The 21,455-nt window shown below is 33.8% G+C and overlaps 1 protein-coding gene across 11 annotated transcripts in view; it reads right to left on the reverse strand.

Annotated features, from left to right (window-relative positions):
- PCDH17 (protocadherin 17) overlaps positions 1 to 21,455 on the reverse strand; it is a 90,786-nt gene that overhangs the window by 58,622 nt on the left and 10,709 nt on the right. For 10 of the 11 annotated variants that reach the window (XM_064645601.1, XM_064645604.1, XM_064645600.1 and 7 more), the window contains 2 exons: positions 3,398 to 3,456; positions 3,067 to 3,239 (listed from right to left, as the gene is read on the reverse strand). In XM_064645601.1, the coding sequence (XP_064501671.1) occupies positions 3,067 to 3,239; positions 3,398 to 3,456 (232 nt within the window). The remainder of the gene's footprint in view (positions 1 to 3,066; positions 3,240 to 3,397; positions 3,457 to 21,455) is intronic. The other variant, XM_064645602.1, reaches the window with a different exon arrangement.

Genomic DNA, 21,455 nt, shown 5'->3' on the forward strand with positions numbered 1-21,455 from the left:
TGCTTATTTTAACACAAGACTTACTTTATAGTTTGGGGTTTTCTTCTGCTTTCTTTCCATTAGGGCCATTCCATAAGCAATTCATTAATTAAGACATTAATTATATCTAATTTGGATTATCTTTCTCATTTGTGTAAATGTTTTAAATCACTAGAAGACAAAAATTTCTATTTGGATATATTTTCATTGAAATCATATCTAAGGCTCTATAAATTCATAAATTTAATGAAAATCGTAAACTAAGCTTGATTGCTTCCGATCCCATGCTGAAATCAGAAGACATCTTGTCTACAAAAATTATTTTTTAAAAATTCCTACTTCTCTGTTACTGAGAGAAGCACAATTGCTGTAGTGCTAGCAACACATTTTTTTATCTTAATGTGACCTTTTAATTTTCAAGCTGTCTAGGTTAGAGTTGCTCAAAACTGTAGTTAAAATACTGGTAAACTAGCATTCTTATTACTGCCATGGGTAGAATTGGACCGGTGCAATAGTGTTTGGAATTACATGAAGAGCATGTCAAATTTAAAATAATTTTTGAATTGGGGTTGTCAAATGAAGATCCTGAATTCACACTTAACACAGATAATTTTTAAAAAATGTCCGAAGATTTAATAATTATTATTGTTCTAATATCAGAAGCTAAAGTATTTTAAATATCTTTAAGCAACAATAACCAAGCCTGGACCTTGGCTACAAAACAGTGAATTCCTACCATGCACAAAACCTCAAATGATGACAGAACCATAACTTCTGATACTGCTTTAGGTGTTGTTGAAGACAAGTGTTTCTAGCAAGCTTTCCATCTCCTTTTCCCAGAAAAGAATTTTTTGCTAAAGAAAAATTAAGTTCTTTTTCTATTTTAATCACACATATCATTTTTCTTACCCTCCTTCAACTTGGCTTATGACTAGAGAAGCAATTTTATTTATCCTCTTTCAAAAGAGAAAAGTTGCATTGGGCTAAGAACCCTAATCATCCTAAACATGACAAGTAATCATGAGCATCACATAGCTCCACATTTGTCACTGCAATGACCTGAAATCCCATAAGGTACTCAGTGCAGCTTGTTTTCATAATATGTCCAAGATTTTATTACAGCATACTTGAGATGGAAGAGTTCAGTCAAGTAAACAAATTGATATTGTTACTACTTGTAATTATATTAAGGGAGAAATAAAAAAAAAAAAAAAAAAAAAAAAAGAGAGAGAAGAAAAAATGTAGTTTATCTCTCTATTCCCATTCTTTTTTTTTTCTCAGTAAAAAAATTCATATAAACATCCACTGCTGCAGTTCAGTGGCTGACAGTACTTAACATCCACAGTTCAATATATGTTTAATAAGAACATGTGAATTCATATAAGCCACAACTACACCGTTTCTTGATGAATAGGGTTCCTCATTTAGATATAATGATGAAGGCAAACCTGCGTTATAGGCAAATTCTTTGCATTATAATGAAAATAAGCAACAGGACTGGTTGGCTTAATATGCTGACTAGATTGCATATATTTTGACCAGATTTGGGTTTACTGCTGCTGGACAAACTGCTGTTTGATCACTGGCCATACAGTCCTTTTCTAAAAAAACACATATTTTTAATTTGAGTAGTAAGTAGTTTCCTAGTGAAACTTTAAAGATTTTAGAGCTTTTTCATGGCTATACTTGATAGATAGAAATTCAGAGGTTTTGTCTTTGTTTCACATAAAACTGATAGAGTAAGACACACGCTCAAATAGCTTCTTTAAAAAAAAAATCCTGTACGGCATCTTTATACAGATCAATGTCCAATTATAAGCAGAGAGTTGCTGTGGCAAAAGGTCAGGAAAAAATAATCTTTCCGGCATTTATTACTTGGAAAATAAGGTCACATATGAGGTCAACCTTCAAATACATACAGAATAAATTATACTGCTGCATTCTAAATATCCTACACAGCAAAAATTATACTGCAATCTCAACATAATCAGAAAAATTAAGTTGAACATGTATTTTCTGGTGACTGTACTACAGACCAGACTCAGCTAGGAGGCAAAAAACCTAGGTCCAATTAATCAACAACTAATAAAAAGCTTATCATATATTTCTGCGTAATTATAAATATAATTTCTTATTAAGGCTGACTGATTTAATAATCTCTTAACTGTCTCTAACACTGAATCACCTTCCCCACAACAAAGTAAAATAATGGCAAATGTACAAAACATTTAAAAATAATTCAATGGTGCACTTCTTTACTGCTTACAGCCTAGAAGCAAAACACAAATGCACACAGTGCTGGAGTGCTCAGTCTGTCTGATGCTTTAAAAAAAAGAAGTGCCTCTTTTGAAATAAAAGGCCTTCTAATTAGATAAAACACATCTGGAAAAAAATGAATTGGACACAGTTTGAGGAAATAAACATGCTTGTTTGTCAGAATGAATGCTGGCACAATGTCCAGATGTAAGTCATTGTCCTGATATAAGTAATTTTAGCTCTTTCACAGACACTCATTTTTGGTACCTTCACAGAACATGAATAAAAGTATATTGAAAATCAGATTATACTATTATTTGACACTTCTCACACTATCATTAATTGTGAAATCGATATTACAAATAGGAAAATGCATCCATGAAATGAAAACATCTTCAGATTAATTTTTACTCTTTTGATATCCCCAGCCTCTTTTCTTTTCCTCTTCTCCAAACTACATGCGGAATGTAAATGACTGGCATTCTTTTATCTGCTGCAGTCATGTCTAGTTTGAATTTCCAAATCACGCTTTGGCAGAAGGACTGTATATAATATATCACAGGCAATGCCAGTGGAGATAAAGTATATTCTAATTATTTTTAAAAACTCTTATTTTTTTTAATCTACTTTGGACACTTGTGGTTTCATTTCATGTTCATTCTGAAAGATACTAAGTGTTCTTTGCTCTGGGCTAGTGACAAGATTTACTGTTTTCTCTGATAGTATTATCGGTGGGCTATTCCACACTGATAACCCGCAACTGCAATACTAATGGGTTTATAATGACGGTTTAAACTTTATGGTTTTGTAAGCATTGGAGGCTTCACTCACCTTGTTCAAGTGGTTGGCTTTTAGTTGAAGTAGTTTTCATCTTGAGTGCCTCCCTAACAGACATGTCACAGCAGGAGCCTTTGTTAGTGTCTTGGTCACTGTCAGCCTGATCACTGTCCCCATGCCCGCTGTCCCTCAAGCTGGCTCTTTCTGGATCCTTGAACGTGGAGCTACTGAAATACATATTAAAAAAAAAAAAAAAAAAAGAAAGAAAGAAAAAAGAGAGAGAGAGTTGTATTTACTTGTTCTATGTTGAATTGTACTCTCTGGCAAAGCAATTTTGACAAGAATGCAAATGGGGAAGCCGAGAAAGTTATTTAATAGGCCTTACCTTTGAACAAACTGCTGCCTGCTGCCCATGTAATTGGGCTCTGCGGGAAAATTGTCTGTCTGTGAAAGAGAAGGAAAAAAATACGTATAGTTGTACACTGGACAAATCTCCTGCAGAGCAACAAGATTTCCTAGAGGAGAAATGATTAATAATTCAAAAATTCCCTTAATCTTCAGATTTGTACATTTTAATTAAATTGGAAAATGCTGGCATGTAATTATGTGCTCAGAACAATTAAATGATTCCGGTCCACAAATTACCTGCTAAAGTAAACAATGAGGCTCCAATAAGTGGCATTCTCTGTTAGTACCCAGACAGATGACACTGTTTATGTTTTTTCATTAGTTAGATATTAAGACTGATGGTTATTGAAAATGAGAGAAAAAATTACTTTTGCATATTACAAAAGTGAATTATTCAATAATACTAATTTTTAATCATAATTACATTATCTGCTGGGATTCTGAAGCTCTTACTGCTGTAATGAAATTTCATATACTGCTATCTTACTCTTGAATTGAAAAAATAAACAAAAAATCGAGAAAGTTTATGGCTGAATAGTTATGATGTTTCTTAGATGCTACTGGAAAAATGAAAGTATGAAAATATTTGGATTTTCTCTCCTTAATTTTCATCAGTATTAATAGCTATGTCAGAATAATGAGAGTCACACATGCAAACAAGAACATTAAATGATCATTGTTGACAAGTAGTTTTTAAAAGAATATACTTTCATTAAGTCTGTCACGAGTATATTTTTAGCAGCATGAGCCAAGTAACTGTAGAAGCAGAAGTATTAAAAGCATCCAGACCAACATGGAGTCCTGCCAAAGCGAACTGAATTCCCCTTGTATCATTAGCTGAAGTTCCTTGGGAGAAAGAGAGACTGCATCATTCAGAAAACTCCGTATACTGTACATTCACATACGTCACTTCTTGCAGCTGACCTAGCAACAGAGCTTCTACTGTTTTCTGTATCACTTCATATCACCCCTCTATGGTCTGCAGAGGATCTGAGTTTTGCAACAGCATCCAGCATATCAGCATCAGTAACATGGGCAGCACTCAATTAATGGAGCAGAAGGCCCAAGGTAAGGTTTAACGTCACACAACAATTGTTTACACAAGCAACTGGTCTCATAGATATCTGGTTTTCCCTGCCACTCCCTCTCCCCACCCCGCTATTGTTTTACCTTTGTTTTGGTTTTATCAGTGGGAGGTAATCAGAAATATTTGCTACTTCTTGTGTGGTTGGAATATTGGAGCTTGGAAAAGAGGCATGAAGTTTCATCCAAAATTTAAGTAATGTTGTTTGCAACAGAACGTAGGCAGACACCTTCCACTCTCAAGGGACTTGTGAAACAGATGTGCTTATAGAAAACTATCTTCCATATAGCGTGTATGTCAATGTACACCATACTTTCTTCTTTTTTCTAAAACCCTTTAGTTCAAGAATTAAAATTATAACACATTATGTTCACATCCTGATGAGAAGATCCTGGCTTTAATATACACAACTAGAATAAAAGTTTATCTTTACATTTATTATGTATCAAGTTAGAAAAACAAACATTGAAAATAGAAAAAAAAAAAGAATGTGTAAAGATAAATATTCCAGCATTCGTATGTGTAGTTTCTCAAATGCAGCACATCTTATTTTGGAAGCATCTTTAATTCTGCCGTTTATTCTTTTCTTCTCACAAATTTTAAGCTAGTATATCTCTTCTGTGTAGCATATATATACACAAATAATCATTATGACACTCACAGAGCCAATACTTATCAACCCAAATAAACCTTTACAACTGCAGAATTCATGTCTATTTTCTACGACTAATATCTCAAATAGAGACATCCAGGAAAACTGACCTTATGCTTTTACTTACATAAGACATCTGTCTCCTCCTAAACACAGCTGCTACTAGAATCAACATTTCCATTTTTCGTGACATTGGCAGTCAAAATATCTGCTATAAACTGCCTTTTCATCAATTCTCTGCCATTAGGAAAGTCACAATTTTGCCCTGGAAATAATTATAGCTTCTCCTTTCTGATGGTGCTAGGAGCTTAGTTATAACCTGGACCATAGTTAGAACTGGTTATGCTTTTTGTCTCTGCTTTTTTCATAGCAAAGAAGCATTTCACACATCCTGGACTAGCCAATAGAGAGATTTTAAAATAGAAGCTATGACCACATCTTAGCTGCTGTCCTAGAAATGGACCTCTTTCTGAGAAATTCTGTATTTACGGTAATTATTAATGATCTTTAACTAGATAATAATTGACCAATTTACTTCATATTGCATTTTGCAACAATACAATGAGTTGGGTGCCATGTTACAGCAAGTTCATTACTGCAAAAGAACAAATGTAAATACTTGATAACCATATAGAGACACAGAACTCAGAGCTGAATACTTTTCTTTCTGCTCTAAAAGCATTATTCCTTCTCCTATGAATTATGAAAATACGATGCTTGTGTTGAATTGTAACAGAGCACTCTGAGACACAGGCAGCAAAGGGAGAATTGTTTTGTGTATGTTAATATCTATCAAAAATTGTGATAATAAGCAAGCATTTAATTTTAAGGATAGGTAGTTTGGAGGAATCTTAGGAATGTAAGCATCTACTTCACAATGGACTAGAGAGAGAGATGAATGTTTAACTCCCTTAATTTTTTTTTTTCTTTTGTAATCCCAGTTGAAGTCAGAGGCCATATACTTAAAATTTTTACACTTTAATCTATGGAAGTGATATTATACATTTCAGCTCATGCATTAATCAGAGTTCTTTACATTGCATAGCTGTAACTGTAAGAAAGGAGTTCTGCTTTAAAAATCTATTGACAGCAAAAAACTTCTTGTTCTTCTGGATATACAGCCCTTTCTAGGATAACAGAATGTCCAAGCCTCTGTACCTCCAGTTCTAAGGTAGGTTTCAGTTCACTTGCAGAAAACCATCTAAAAGCTAGTCAACTACTCTGAGCTAATCAGCCAAGATCCCTCAATGTGCGTCAGAGACATACAAGATAATTCATCACATTTTGGTCATCTAGCTTTGGTACATACTGCTCCTGGAAATTACTTTCACCAATAACCGTAGGGCAATCTAGGTGACCAGCAAGATATTCAGTGTAATAGCTAAAGTTAAGTAAGATGCATCATATCAGAAATGAATTGTATGGAATTACAATCTCCTGAGAAATAAACAGAAATTATCCAAATGCCAGCACCATTAACCTCCTGAAGAACAAAATAAAACAAACTTCATCCTCTCCTTTCCCCTCCCCCAAAAAAATCTCCAGAACAATCCATCTCTGAAAGTCACTGGAGTTAAAGAGTAAAGAAATATTTTCTATCTTTGTGGTTCAAGATTGAGGGCTGGAGTATTAACTAGATCATCAGCTTCTAAAACACAAGTTCTCCAGCAGTAGGCAATCATACTACAACAAATGTTCTCTAAAATTAAAACAAAAGAGGAAATGTCCACTGCCCAAGTAGATACCAGAGAATTAACGTCTGTGATGTCAACCTAACTGTCCAAAGCTACCCTAGAGGAGTGGTCCTGTTTTTATGGCTCATTTTCACAGATTAGTGGAACCAGCTCATTTCTGCTGAGAGTATGCTGTTAAACCATTCAACAGATAATCTTTTTTGACAGTTCCTACAACAGATCTTTAAAAATACTTTCTTCCATCTATCTGTTCTAATATGTGACTTTAGAGTAAACATGAAATTTTAGGAACACTGTTGTTAGTGTGATGTTGCAGAAAAATGTCTGAGGATTTCTGTACACACATTTAATACAGCTTTCTCAGAAAGATGAAGCTCTTTAAAAAAAAGTAATTTTAAAAGAGGTCAGAATGCATATGGACCTTTCAAAACCTGCAAAAATTTAAAAGAAAAGAGGATTACTACCTTTCAGAAAATATCGATTTTGTTACCTTTTTCATCAGTGAGTTGAGAAGAAAAATAAAAGATCAGGCAAATTAAATCTATGTAAAATACACTTTTCATAGAATCATCAAATGGGTTGGGTTGAAAGGGACCTTAAATATTATCTAGTTCTATCCCCTCTATCATGGTCTGGGACACTTTCCACTACTCAGGTTGCTTGGAGACCAATCCAGCTTGGCCTTGGAACCCTCCAGGTATGGGACATCCACAACTTCTCTGGGCAACATGAATTGGTTGGAGTTACTGGTATGGAGTTTCAAATGTGACAACATAATTGCTAAAGTCTAATAATGTGACTTTAAAAATTGTTAACTGGTCAATGTTTGTATGAATAACACAAACAATATCCTTCAAGTGTTATCATTAACTGTCTACAAAACCATTCATTCTATTGCTCATGTTAGAGCTTGCATATTATCTAGGTCCCACACAGGGACCTAGATAAACTAAAATTGGTGAATTTGGAATATTGAATTTTATAGAGCCAAAAAACATTCAGAAGTTTGAAAGTAAACAGTTAAGTTTCTACTAATTAATTCTGGAATGGCTATGGTTTCCAAAAGTTTCATTTAGAGAAAGGAAAATGAAAAATTATGGCCAAGAACACAGTATGAGAAACAAATTCTTTATAGGATCCATTAACCTTAAATAAACTCACAAGAAAAAAAAAAAAGTAAAAACCTCATAATTGGAAACAGTTTGAACAAGCCTGGGTCAAGCATTATACTATGAATTATAGGAATTTTTTTAGCAATGGGCTACATTTATCTTTTGTTCCTTCTTTTATCTTTTCAGAAATTCATGTTCAAAAAGTATATGTGTTTACTACTCTTGAAGTATGATGACATTTTCATAAATAAAAAGGAGTTCTACTGTGGTTCTACATGCACTTTTTTTTTTGTTCAAAAAAAGTCAGGTTTAAAATTACTGTGCCATATTAATCAATCAGATTTCAAGAATCCTACTATTACTCAGTAAGAAAACAGTAGAGAACTTCACAAGGCTTCTGTTTTCAAGAATTACTGGAAAAAAAAAGCACTGTCTATTAAAAATTAGAAGTTCCTAGCTATTTTTCTGCTTTTTTTGCCTTTTCAATAAAAGTCTTTGTTACATCACAATTCTGAAGATTTCTAGGAATCTTTGGTATATTCACTACTGTTTGAATAAAACTATAGAAAAATAAGAGAAAGTTTGTTCAATTCAACAGGTCTCTCTAATAAAATAAAAATATCTTAAAATCTTAAAAAAAATGGCTACAATGAAAAGGACAGAGGAAAAAGTGAGAGAGAGAAAGAAAGGGGCAGAGAGAGAAATGCAATTTTTAATTATTCTTTACAAATTATGTTCAGAAATAATTGCCATATAAGAGAAAGATATACTCTAAAATATAAAAAAAACCCCTATTTAGACATTAATCAGATTTATGAATATTAGACTACTGGAATATTCATATTTTTTCTCATAATTACAAGAAGAAGTATCACATTTTCAGAAATCATTCAATACAACTCCATGTTATGTAAGTGTTCATACCTGGAACTATAGTAAAACAAAAAGTCTTTACCGACTCTAACTTTTTTTTAATTAAACATTAAATGCAAAAATGAAATGAAACATTTCTCCCCCTTATCAGACTGCCACTTAATATCTAACTCAAACATCTTCTGTGTCTTTTCTTGGAAAGCTTAATTCCAAGTATTCATCCCCCTCCTCACCCACAAGAAACAAAGATCTTATATAATGGCAATGTCTTCTGAAGACAAAAGAATTGTATGCTGCCAAATCGAGTTTTGAATGAGCAGACAATTGTCTTCATTTTGTTAGGAACAGTGTGGGTTCAACATAGTACAATTTTTCACAAAGACTAATCAGTATAAGAGTGCCAGTTGGTGTGTATACTTAGCCTGAAGTAGTAGGTTTTGGTTCAACAAGACTTACTTCATTAAGAAAATTCATTAGCCCATTAACAAAATGAACAAACAAACAAACAAAAAATCTGGGCATAAAACTTTCATAAGTTATTCTACCTTTTTCAAGGACAAAATTAAATAGGCTTTTTAAACAAATATTGTCCTACTATGTGCTCTCCACTCTCATTCTTTTGAAAATGCCTTTGAGATATAATTTATACAACATGTACGTATTTGGGAAGTTTCACACTTGATGCAAAATGTGTATTTTGGTGTTAACAGACCTACAGTGTGTTTATGCAAATTTCTGACATATGCAGCATTCTTCAAAAGCACATTAAAAACACAGGGCAATAAAAACGGTAAAATGCACAAGGCAATATCATTCACCAGGCTGCTGTACTCTTTATTGAAGAGTGTTGGTTGGCAGCTTGTGTTTTCTCTTCTTCTTGAATGGGAAAAACAAAACTGTCAAAGAGGTCCTGAGCTCTTTGGTCAATTGCAGAGTGACTTCTGAAAAGTGAAGCTCTGGGGACAGACACTACTGTCCTTTCCTGTAAGAAAAGGAATGCAGATTCTCCCAGTATAAATGCCTAATCCATGCACTATTTTCTCTTAGCAAGTAACATATTTTTTATCAAAAGAATTATTGTTGATTTATTGTTTAAGCTGTCACACTAGGGTATTGCAGATATTTCAGTTTTTTGTACTACTGGCTTAATGAAAACACTTATTTGTTAAATTTTTACAAGAGTTTATTCCATAGTGTACTAAACACAAAAGAAGATAGAAGCCTGGACTGCGGGCATTTAACACAGTGCAAGGATTAGAAATCTCAAGGCCCAGTCAAGATTCTTCTCATCTGATTGATGATTGCACTGAGTCTGAAGACCGAAGAAGCTGAAAAGGTCACTACAGAGAGACATATCTTTAAGTGATCCTGGTAAAAAAAGCAAACTTGAAAACCACTCAAAAGATGAGGTGAGACCAGACCCTGATCAGATTTTTTGATATGAAATAAAAGTTTGAAGCATTTCAGGAACAAGTTTGCCTCTTTGTTCTCAGTAAAGTCAGCTCAACAGATACTTTCAGCTCCTCTACCAGAGCAGACACAGGATATGCGTTTGTCAGACTTCTCTCTCTCAGAAAGATGGGATTAGGAAAAAATGTGGAAGCTGAACCCAAAAATTCCTCCTACTAAAAAGGGAAAAAAGAAGATTTTCTGAACAAAACTCAGTTTGCTCTTTGTTTCACAGTGGTTTCAGGTTTCCAAGCTTCATTTTATTTTACACTGGAGAAACATGAAATCTAATGAAATTAGCATGGTCTCAGAAGAGAATGTGGAAAGTTGTCAAATGGGAGTAGGAAAAAAGAACTGTAATATGAGCTTTTAAGTTGAACTGCTTTTTGGAGAAGATGCAAGATAAGAACATACGAAGAGGTGCCAAACATCACACCGCATAAAGAGCTCAAGCTAAAAGTACAATAGCGCTATCACAGTATCAATAAATAAACATAATGAAATTCATGACACATTATTGCATTGCTCTGCACTGCTGCTATTCATTTAAAAATTATAAACACATTTAAAAGAATTCGTAACTTGTCAAATGCCTGTGAGCAATGCAGTTAGACTGGTGCCTAAAGAGGTATTTGTAAAGGTCTTACAAGAGAGCTTTTTTCAACTTATACCAAAGTAAAGATGGCAGTGTGGGAAAACAGAACAATAACTACTTCCCCTGAATCTGCCAGTACAATGGCATCCAGTATATTTACACTGCTCACCAATGATATGTACTTACTGAAGCTCCTCTGTCAATAAAAACCACATTAAGAATCTTTTGAAAGAGCTTCCCTGTCAATTAGGCTGTAGATGCATTCTATCGCTTCAGTTTTCCTGTCAATTTAATATACTGGATCATATTAACAGTACTGGCTTGTCAATAAGGCAAATCCGAATCCTATTAATAGAGTTACAGTGCCAATATAATCGGCTTCCCATTTATCGAGCTCCCCAGTATTTGGGAAAGCTGTAAAATGGGATTATAAGGTTAGGTTACATACATCTGTCTCTATATTACAAAAATATTTCAGGAATTGTATCCTGTTGTGTAAAGAAGTACATGTAATCACTTTTTTCCGTTACAAAAACTTCAGATGACAGAGGAGTATAATTGTTTGCTATTGCTGAGAAATCATTAAATCATCCTCATTTATCACATTGTTTCCTGCTTTCTCTAAGTAACACTGCCATTTTATAAGACAGTCTACTTGTGTGCCACACATACAGAACTTCTAAGAGATGTATGCACTTCATCCTACTGCACAAAATAATACATCCTCCAGAAAAGGAAAGAGATAAAACACACTTTAGGAACAAAATATAAAGCACTCCACAGTTTCAACATGTATTTAGCCCTTGCACTGTGCTGTATAATCTTGGTGGAATTGAAACATGTAAGTATAATTCTAGTGTAACAGAAACACCTCAAAATAATTAATAAGAGGTAGTAGTTCATGCATTAAAAAAATAGTAGAAGTTCAGCAAACCTTCTACTTAATAGAAGCCTTAATGAAGTTGAACATTAGTTGCTTTTAACCACATTCAATATTAAATAACTACTGTGACTGGATTAGCAGAATATACAACAGACCGTTAAACCTGATTATATTAAAAAAAAAAAGAAAAAAGTAATTGCATTAAAATATACTGGGTATTCTCTTATCAAATTAACTCTCTAGGTCTAACTTGAAAATATGGATTTAAAAAACATGGTTCAAAATGACAGTTAAAGGTCAATGAATCAAGCTGCCCATTATATTTTCTGGTAGCAGATGGGTGCAATGAAACCTAATGATTGAATTTGAAACGCTTTAATGCACCTATTATCTATGACTCCCACCATGTTGAGTCTACCTTAGTATTCCTAACAGACACTATGTTTACTGCATAACAGATTCAACTACAATCAGCTACCTAGAATGAAATCTGCACTTGTCACAATATCCAGCTTATTCTAAGAATAATCATACCATAAACTCAAAATTGACAATACATTTTGGAGCGTGTCTTTCAGAGCACATGTGGTTGTTTTAAATTTTTCTTTTTATTTTATATTTCATGTTAAATATGAAGTCTTGAAATTAAGATATCAAAATTTAAGGATAACTTTAAAAAACACTCCCTTGAAATTTAAAGAGATGACCAAAGTATTTGTTATAATTTCAAAAATGTTTTCCTCTTCTTGTGTTTAGAACCCCTTTTCTGCATGAAAACCACCTTATCTTTTCTGACTTTCCTTCTCTCTTTTTTTCTTTCACACAGATTCTATAGTACAATTCAGTCTCTTGGTATTTTATTTTTAATTTTGAGACATATATTAAAGCTCTTACTCAGCAGGAATTCCCAGTGAAGCCAGTAAGTGTTGTAAAATTTGTCCTATTCTTACCACAGCTATTTTCCTGTTTCTAAGAGCAACATAACACAAATGTTTTCTGAACAGATAAAAGCATATAAACACTGCAGTACTAGATGGTGGAGAAGGAGAACAAATTACGGCCTTTTAACACTGTCAGACTGTTTTGTACTTATCATATTTACTAAGGAGAAAACAGAGACATTGGATATTTTAAATCTGTTAACTTTGTGTTAACATCTATCCACTATGTTTACCTTTTTCTGTCCAACCCATACTGTCACTAAAGGCAACAATAAAACTCCCACGAGCCATGACCTAAGGTCCAGTGAAATCAATGGATGTTTTCAATTTGGTTTCAATAGCTCTTGGATCAGTCTGCTTACTTCAATTTCAGGCTAAGCGAGTCTTTACATAGCATGCTACATTCCCACAGATACATGTGTTTATGCTGAAGAAAGTTGCATTTAAACTGCCATTATAATGGCAGTGAGAGGGAAAAGTGATTAGCTGGGCAGCAAACACTTTATGAGGCACAAAATTCTAGGTCTGTGTTTCTTCCCCACAGAGTGAAAGAAATTAGCAACAATGATAGAGCAGGACTTGGTTTTGAAACCACACTGCCTGCACAGAAAACACACACAAGGAGGAACACTGAAGCTTTCTTCCTAGGTGACGATCAGAACAGGGGTAAATCTAGATCATCTCCTTTCCTTTAAAACTGCCACCTTATCTCCTTTCTCTTTCTAAAATCCTTCTCCAAAAAAGCAATGATTCCTTTAAATTCCCTAGGAATTAGGAAGAAAATCAGAGATGTTAAAACTTAAATTATAATTTTCTGTCTAATTTCTTAATTAGGTCATGCAATTCTGTATTTCAACTTTTTGTTAAAAATACAGAAGGTATGCTAAAAACATTTTGTGACAGGCTACAAAACCCTACTTTTACACAAATACCTTCACAGAATTATTTCCTCTAAGCACTAGAAAAAACCCCACACCACTAAATATGCCGCAAAAATAATGGCTGAATTTGTGACAGAATAGTAGATCATCAAACTTTACAGACTCACATGGGCATGCAAGGAGATTTTCAACCGTAAAATGGTGATGAGTTGATTTATTATTTGTGACATAAGATAAATAATTTAGGCTTGCACAAATTTAGCAAGAGGTTCTGTCCCTAAATATATTTTAAAGCCATAACAGTCATGTGTCTACGATGAGGTGCCTCATAAAATGGAAAGTTTGATTGAATACACCATTACAGCTTGAGCATAGTAGCAGTGATCAAGTAGACTTGGACAGAAAAAAATAAAGCCTTTCTGCTACAGGGCTTTATATATCCATCCACAACTCTGTCACTTCAATGTTAAGTTACTGCAATGTGTTACCACAGGACTCTTAAGTCGATTCAGAACAAGCAAAACAAAAAATAGCAACCCTTCTTGATAGGATCACCTCAACTAGGACACAACACCCACTTGTCTAGGGATTTCTAGAGGTAACCTCTAATTTAATAGGTATTTAAAGGCTGACTTGGACCTGTAAATTCTTAAAAGAGTGGTAAAAAATGTTCTGGATTGCCCTTCTCATTACAGCTTGCCATATCAAGATTCTGAAATCAGATTTTGCTGTAAAATGAAGAAGATCCACATATGGTCTCTGTAAAGATTCCAGGACTAGGTGAAGTCATCTTTCTGTTCCAAACCAGTGTCAGTTTGTCAACATCTAGGACACTGCCGCAGGTTTCACCAGGAATAGAGTTGCAGAATATGAATGATAATATTTGGCTGAGGGGTTATTTAGAACACAGAGATTAAAATATGGATTTCCTCTCTATCTAATTAGCAGGATGCTCACACAGCATGTGAGCACTTTTTTTTTCAAAGTGGAATGCATTGAACAACAACTGAAGGAAGTTTTGTTGTTTTGGTTTGGTTTTTTTTCAAATTTTATTTATGATCTTTCAAAGAAAATAGTTAATGTAACCTTCTCTAAATAACGTCCACATCACAAAAGTCTCCAAGTTGGCATTCAGAAGTGTGTGTATGTGAAAGCCTCTTTCAAAATGGGGAAAGTAATGAAAACATGACAGGTACAGTGCAAGAAATTCCAAACAAAAACTCAGAAGCACAGAAGCACAGAATTTGCTGAGTTGGAAGGGACTCACAAGGATCATCAATTCCAACTCCTGGTCCTCCAGAGGACCATCCCCAAGAGTCACATCATGTGCCCAAATCCAAATGCTTCTTGAACTCTGTCAGGCTTGGTGCTGTGACCACTTCCCTGGGGAGCCTGTTCCAGTATCCAACCAACCTCTAGGTGAAGAACCTTTTTCTAATATCCAAACTAAACCTCTCCTGACACAACTTCAGGCCATTTCCTGGGGTTCCTGTCACTGTTAACTACAGAGAAGAGATCAGTGTCTGCCCCTCCTCTTCCTCTCACGAGGAAGTTGCAGACTGCAATGAGGTCTCCCCTCAGTCTCCTCTTCTCCAGCAAAACTCATGCAAAAGGGAAAAGAAATAACTTGTTAAGATTGTTCACACTGCTTTTCCTGAATAATCAAATCAGACCATGTGTAACACAGACTAATGCTGCTCCCTGCAGGTGGATCAAGAGCCCACATGAAGCCACACCAACTTCCAACTTCACCGGAATTCAACATGGAGTTAGGTGCTTAGCTTCAGAGAGTTACCCCCAGGAGCACAGCCTTTGCATGTAATTCTTTTACACATGTGCCCTCAAAACTTTTTTTCAGATAGAAAAACCCATTAGAAGAAGAAGAAAATTATTTCCATGGGAAGTTGTTAATTTGTATCATTTCAGGGCCATCTGTTTCATGCCATTGTGATATTGGTGATAAAACAAAAGCTATAAAATACTAAGGGCCTACCATAGTCTTGGGTTCACATTCAACTTTTTTAATGTCCTGATAAATTCCTAAGAATTATTAAACTTGGGTTTGTTTGGTGTTTTTGTTTAAATCTTCTGAGGTACAAAGTGATAGAATACAGAATACCCTTATAAAATATGCTAAGATCAACAGCAAATTCATCCACTTTCCATGAAAATAGAACTAGTTCCTTACTCATAGAATGCTGTGTATCACACTTCAGCACAGAGACTTTACAAGGCAGTGGCGTAGCATTCTATTCCTAGAGGTATATAGCAGCATTGCTGCTTTAACCTTAACCATAGGATAATAAGCAGCAGCAATATAATGATAATCCAAGCTACCAGTAACCTTACAAATATGCAAGGAATAGACTGGCAGGAATTAATCTGCCATTTTCACACATCTGCCCAAGGGAAGTATTGTAATTGCAAAAATTTACTCTTAGACTGCTGAGACTCATAGTAATTATGTTTCTTTTTTAATAGAAATAGCCACAGGTAGTAACAAATTGGGTTTTGAGATGGGGAACTGGGCATGCATTCTAACCCAAATTACTATGTAATTGTCTTTATTATAAAACACTATAGAAAAACCAGAACTTAAATCGGAACAAAACCTTTCCCTTAAATTAAGTCTTCTCCCATGGCTATTCAACATGTATACCTATTTCTTCATTCACTGGTATGAAGTAAGACCACTATGACTGCAAGTAATTTATCTTTGTATAAATATCTTTTCCAATGCTTACCAAAATTTCTGAAGCTTACATTTGCTTAATAGAAACAGTTTCCTCTTGCTTTACTTTCATTTGTGTAAAGTACACTAACAAGTAGGTTGAAATCTGGAAATCCAGATACTCATTCGTAAGATTCCTTTGCCAGTATCAGGGGATGAAGTAAAGATTATGTGTGGTCTACATAGACTTTAAATGAACTGAAACTAAATTTTTCTTCAAACTTCTGGAAGCCTGTTTCAAACAAATGAGCCCAGAAAAGTACTTAAAATGGGTTATTTCAGGCTTGAAGAATTATTATTTTGTTACCACCACATTGTTGCAATGATGAGAGGCATACTTTTGGGAAAGATCATGTATATGGTGGCCAATGGATATATAATAAACTAAATAATCAGTTACTTTTGCCCCTTGCAATACTATTGCCTGTTAGACCTGAAAAGAAACTATACATGGTTTAAACAGACAAAATACTTTTGCAGATGTAGATAAAATGAAGACTATATATTTTAAGAAATAATAACCTCTTTTTCACCCAGTGGCTACGAAGCTGACTGATACATTTCTTGCCTTGGAGCTACAAGATGCAAATTATCATGTGCTTTTTAATACCTAATTGAATCAGTTAAGTGCTGTTTATTTTCACAGGTTGCGTGACTTATATCTCCTTTTAATCATCACTCTCAATCCTGAAGTCTCATAACAGGATTCCATCACAAAGCAGAAAATAAGGTTCTTCCTCACCTATACTCTTGCCTCATAAAAAAAAAAATGACAACATCACTTTCTCTAAACTTGATGCATTCTAGACAATATATACAAAATAATTAGATGCACATTGCCCATTAATAATGCTTTTTATCCACCTAGGTAGTTATTTTGATTCCATTTTGCTCTCTTTTCTTTGTATCTCCACTTATGCATTCAAACAGACAGTTATATCATCTGGCCTATAGCCTAGAAATCTAAACTCTAAATTCCACTATATTCTTATTCTTATTTGATCCACTGAAATGACGAAGAGATCAGAAAAGAACACACTTGGTACTTTACAGCTGTGGCTGGATAATCTTGCACATGATCATCAAAGCAGGATTGTTTTTATGATCTTCAAATCTGCATATCAAATTGCACAAGTCTATGCGAAAAAGCAAGACATCAGGACTATCTCAATAGAATACTAGAAAATATAGTTGGAGGCTAAGTGAAATGAACAGCTCTTGCAGCTTTGCAGTGTTCTTAAGGCGAAGGAGGGAAGCAACAGGGAGCAGTTCAGGTAACACACACTAACAGATTCTGCAGAATTTTGCACATGCTTATGCACATCAGCAACCCTCCCTCCTGTAAGCGAGCTATTTATTTCGGTGGTTCTACACTGACTTAAATTTAAATGCTCATTGATTAAGTGGTTAAGGATCATGCCCTGAAAGAAATTATATTAATTTAATTTTACATATATATGTATATTTCCATGGGTCTTGAAATTCCTTATGCACTGATTAAGGATATGATCCTGTTTTTTTCTAGATCTGTGCAAAAAGAGTATTTTTGACTCTGTTGGTAGTAGCTTAAGTGCTGAATATGAAGTACAGTGTTAAAACAGTGTTCTTTTCTTTGTCATCTTTAAAATTTTATAGAATTTAAATATTTTCATTAAGAATTAATGAACATTTGTTTAGCCCATTTCAGCTCACCTTTTTTTTTTTGAACTGAGTTGTAGCTAAACAATCATAAGTGGTTGCTTAGCAATCAGCAAAGAGCAAGACAGAAATATAGTAAATGTCAGTAAAGAAACTGACATGTTCTGTGTTTGAATCATGGCATTCATTAAAAACAACAGAATAACACCAACAGAAGTTTAAAACAAAATTCTCTTAATAAAAGAATACATATAGCTGTCTTTAGGAACAACTTATGCACTTAGAAGCTACAAATTGTGATTCGCATGTCTGCCTCTACAGAAAAAATCCTGTAGCTCTTATTAAAAATACATTAAAATCCTTCAAATTTTCATGAAACCATTATTTACCTTTTGTTTTAATTCAATTGTCAAGTATGCATCCAATGATTTTAAAAACAGTATATATCTACAAAGCAAGCAAGAGTTTACAGCTTTGAAGACTTGCAATTGATTTTTAATGCACCAGCTTTCAAACACTACAAAGGCTGCTCTCTGCTGATAAAGACAGTAAACAAGAAATTGTCCTTTAAATGTTCCCTTTAATGTTTTTCTTTAATTAAAAATCAATCAAAAACATTGCCACATAAAAAAAAATTCAAAATTAAGACATTAAAAAATGTTTTAGGTTTTTGACACACGATGCATTCAAACTAGAATGGAAACTTATGATGTTACTTTTGTTTACTTGTAATAGTTTAGACTTTTTTTGCACTGTAAACATTGTTAATCAAAAAATAAAAACACATAAAAGTAGTTTATCACTAAATTCAGCTATTTTTACTGAATGAAAATGTTAAAAATATGATGAAATAAAATTAAAAATGATAAAAATACTAAAGTAAAATGCTTTTTTAATATCTTTAGATTGTTTTAATATATTACTTTCCTCTAATCAGACCAAAGTTTATTTATGTAGATTAGTTACATCTACAGTCTCCTTTATCTAACCTATATTTATCCTTTGATCACAAAGCTTGTTAACTTAAATGGTCTTTTATTGTTATGATTTGTTTTCCCATAATTGTGCAGTTTAAGTGCCTGATTTTTTTGAATAAATATGTGAAAACGCACCAATCACATTCAACAGTGTTATCTGGGTGCTCAATGAACTGTAAGAGTCATTTTAATACAATAAAATTTCTTGGAAGTGTTCCAGGGCAAGGACTGTAAAATAGCAGTAATCATAGTGTCACTAGAACTAGTACAGGCAAATACACACATGTCGTACATTTATCAATAGATGGTCTGAAGCTAATTTTGCATGTCTATACTGAAAGAACTTACAATGAGTCTATCAGAGGTCCTACCCACACAGCTGAAATTATGCATTTGTATCTCATAACAAGACTTTTCCCTTACCCTTCTGAGTCCTCCTTTGGCATGCCATGGAGACTGCAGCACAAAGCCACCCAGCAGGGAACAGGATGAGATTAAAAACTTTTCTATTATGGATTAAAGTATTTTATGATCCTGAGAAACTCTGATCTGATATATATACCACAAAGCCAGCAGAAAGGTCCACGGTTAAAATAAAATACTGTTAATTTCAAGGATTTCACTTGTCTAGATACCCCCTCACTGCACCAAAGCGAGATACAAATTGATCTTTATGCTTTCCCTCTATATAAATAACACTAATAATTGGCTGAAACTATGCAATTTTATCTTATATGCAGAGGGACTCCTCAATTTTGAGGACAGATCACACAGCAAAAAAAAATGAAATACCTTCTCATCTCAAGCGCATGAGATGAACTGATCTGCTATCCTTTCTATACAGGTAATACCACTACCTAGTGAAAGGAAATCAGTAGGAGATGGTTCTTGTGAGACCTTAAAAATCAGGAGTTGTATCAGCAGCCTTTGGGATTTTTCTAGAAAATATATGACTGCTTAAGGAAGTTATTTAAAGCACTGTCTAATATCCTAATTAACAGGGACATTTATAAGAATTCGCTTGTTCTTGAATGTAGTACTTAATACTGAGTATTTTATCTAAAATGCTTAATAAGTCACTTTTTTCTTTCTCATAGGATTTACAGTAATTAATCCAGAATCTTCTTCTGTTAAAAAAAAAAAATTGTCTACAGCAGACTGAAAAACAAAGGTTGCACTAAAAAGACTATCAAAAATATACTAATAAGGCTTAGAACATACCCTGGCTAAGACTTATGTCAGGCTGTATGCTACTACATTTCATCTCATATCAACAAAAGGAGTAACCAGTTAATCTCCTTGATGGCCCCTTAAAAACATAACAAATAAAACACTTAAACTTTTTCCCTAAATCATTTTGTCACTCTCTTCTTAGTACCTTTTTCTATTTCTTTTCTTTTTTCTTTTTTTTCCTACTAGGCAAGAGCCTCTAGTCCCCTGAGAGTTTTACTTGTTTCTTGTACTTTTGAACCCTTTAGCATTAATTTCACCACTTCTCTTACAGACGAAGGAGAGTTACAATTGAAGGCATAAAGCTCTCAGGCTATCTGCTACAAAAATTTGTCCCAACTGCTCTACACTGACCTTTTGACATCAAAGGATTGCTTCTATACTTTTAAAGATAAAAACAGAGCTATGTTTCTGCTCCAGTCAACAAATCATTGTTTACGTTCTCATCACAGAATTTTTTTACCTATAGGAAAATATCAGTACGAGTGTCAAAATGTCTTTTCTTTATACGTACAGGCAGTCCTCAGTCTTGAAGTAGTATCTCAAGACCACTGCCATGCAACTTATATGGTTTCTTCAGAAAACAAACAAAAAAAAAAAACCAAAATAAAAACAAACCCAAACCATATACATCTACTTTTGGTATGTAGAATAAATGCCTTGCATAGCAAAACCTAAAACTAGTTCGATAAGACATTTTTAACTTTTGTAGAAACAATGAAAGAGAGAGAAATCAAGCATGATACTTAGAACATACATGTAAATATTAGCTGGTATGTTACTATTCCCTGCGGAGGAAATTAGTGAAGAGAAAGGAAAAATGTTGAGGAAAAAAGAACAAAAAAAAACACCTAACTTTTTTTTGCTCTTTAAACAAAATATCAATTGGTTTACAATCAAATGTTGTGACCTTGGATGAATTTTTTTTAATGATATTTTTGTCTCATCAGAGAAACCAGGTTGTATCTATTGTTTTTTAATACCAGGTGATATTTGTGAATATTTCACACATACCTAATAATAATTTTCCATGTAACAATATTTGCTGAATTTTAACAATAATGCTATATTGCACAGTTTCAAAAACATTTGAAAACATGGAAACATATGTTCAGCAATATGTTCAATGGAGTCTTTGATTTCTTCTTTCAGTGGCACATAGGATTATGCTGGGTTAACCCCTGGACTTGATCATCTTAAAGGTTTTTTCCAACCTAAAAAATTCATGATTCTATGTTACAATTAACATTGTAGTTACAAAAACATCTATATTCCAGTTTCCTTAATTCTTTGTA

The sequence above is a fragment of the Pseudopipra pipra genome, chromosome 2, assembly GCF_036250125.1.
Source record: "Pseudopipra pipra isolate bDixPip1 chromosome 2, bDixPip1.hap1, whole genome shotgun sequence".
Classification (NCBI taxonomy): domain Eukaryota; kingdom Metazoa; phylum Chordata; class Aves; order Passeriformes; family Pipridae; genus Pseudopipra; species Pseudopipra pipra.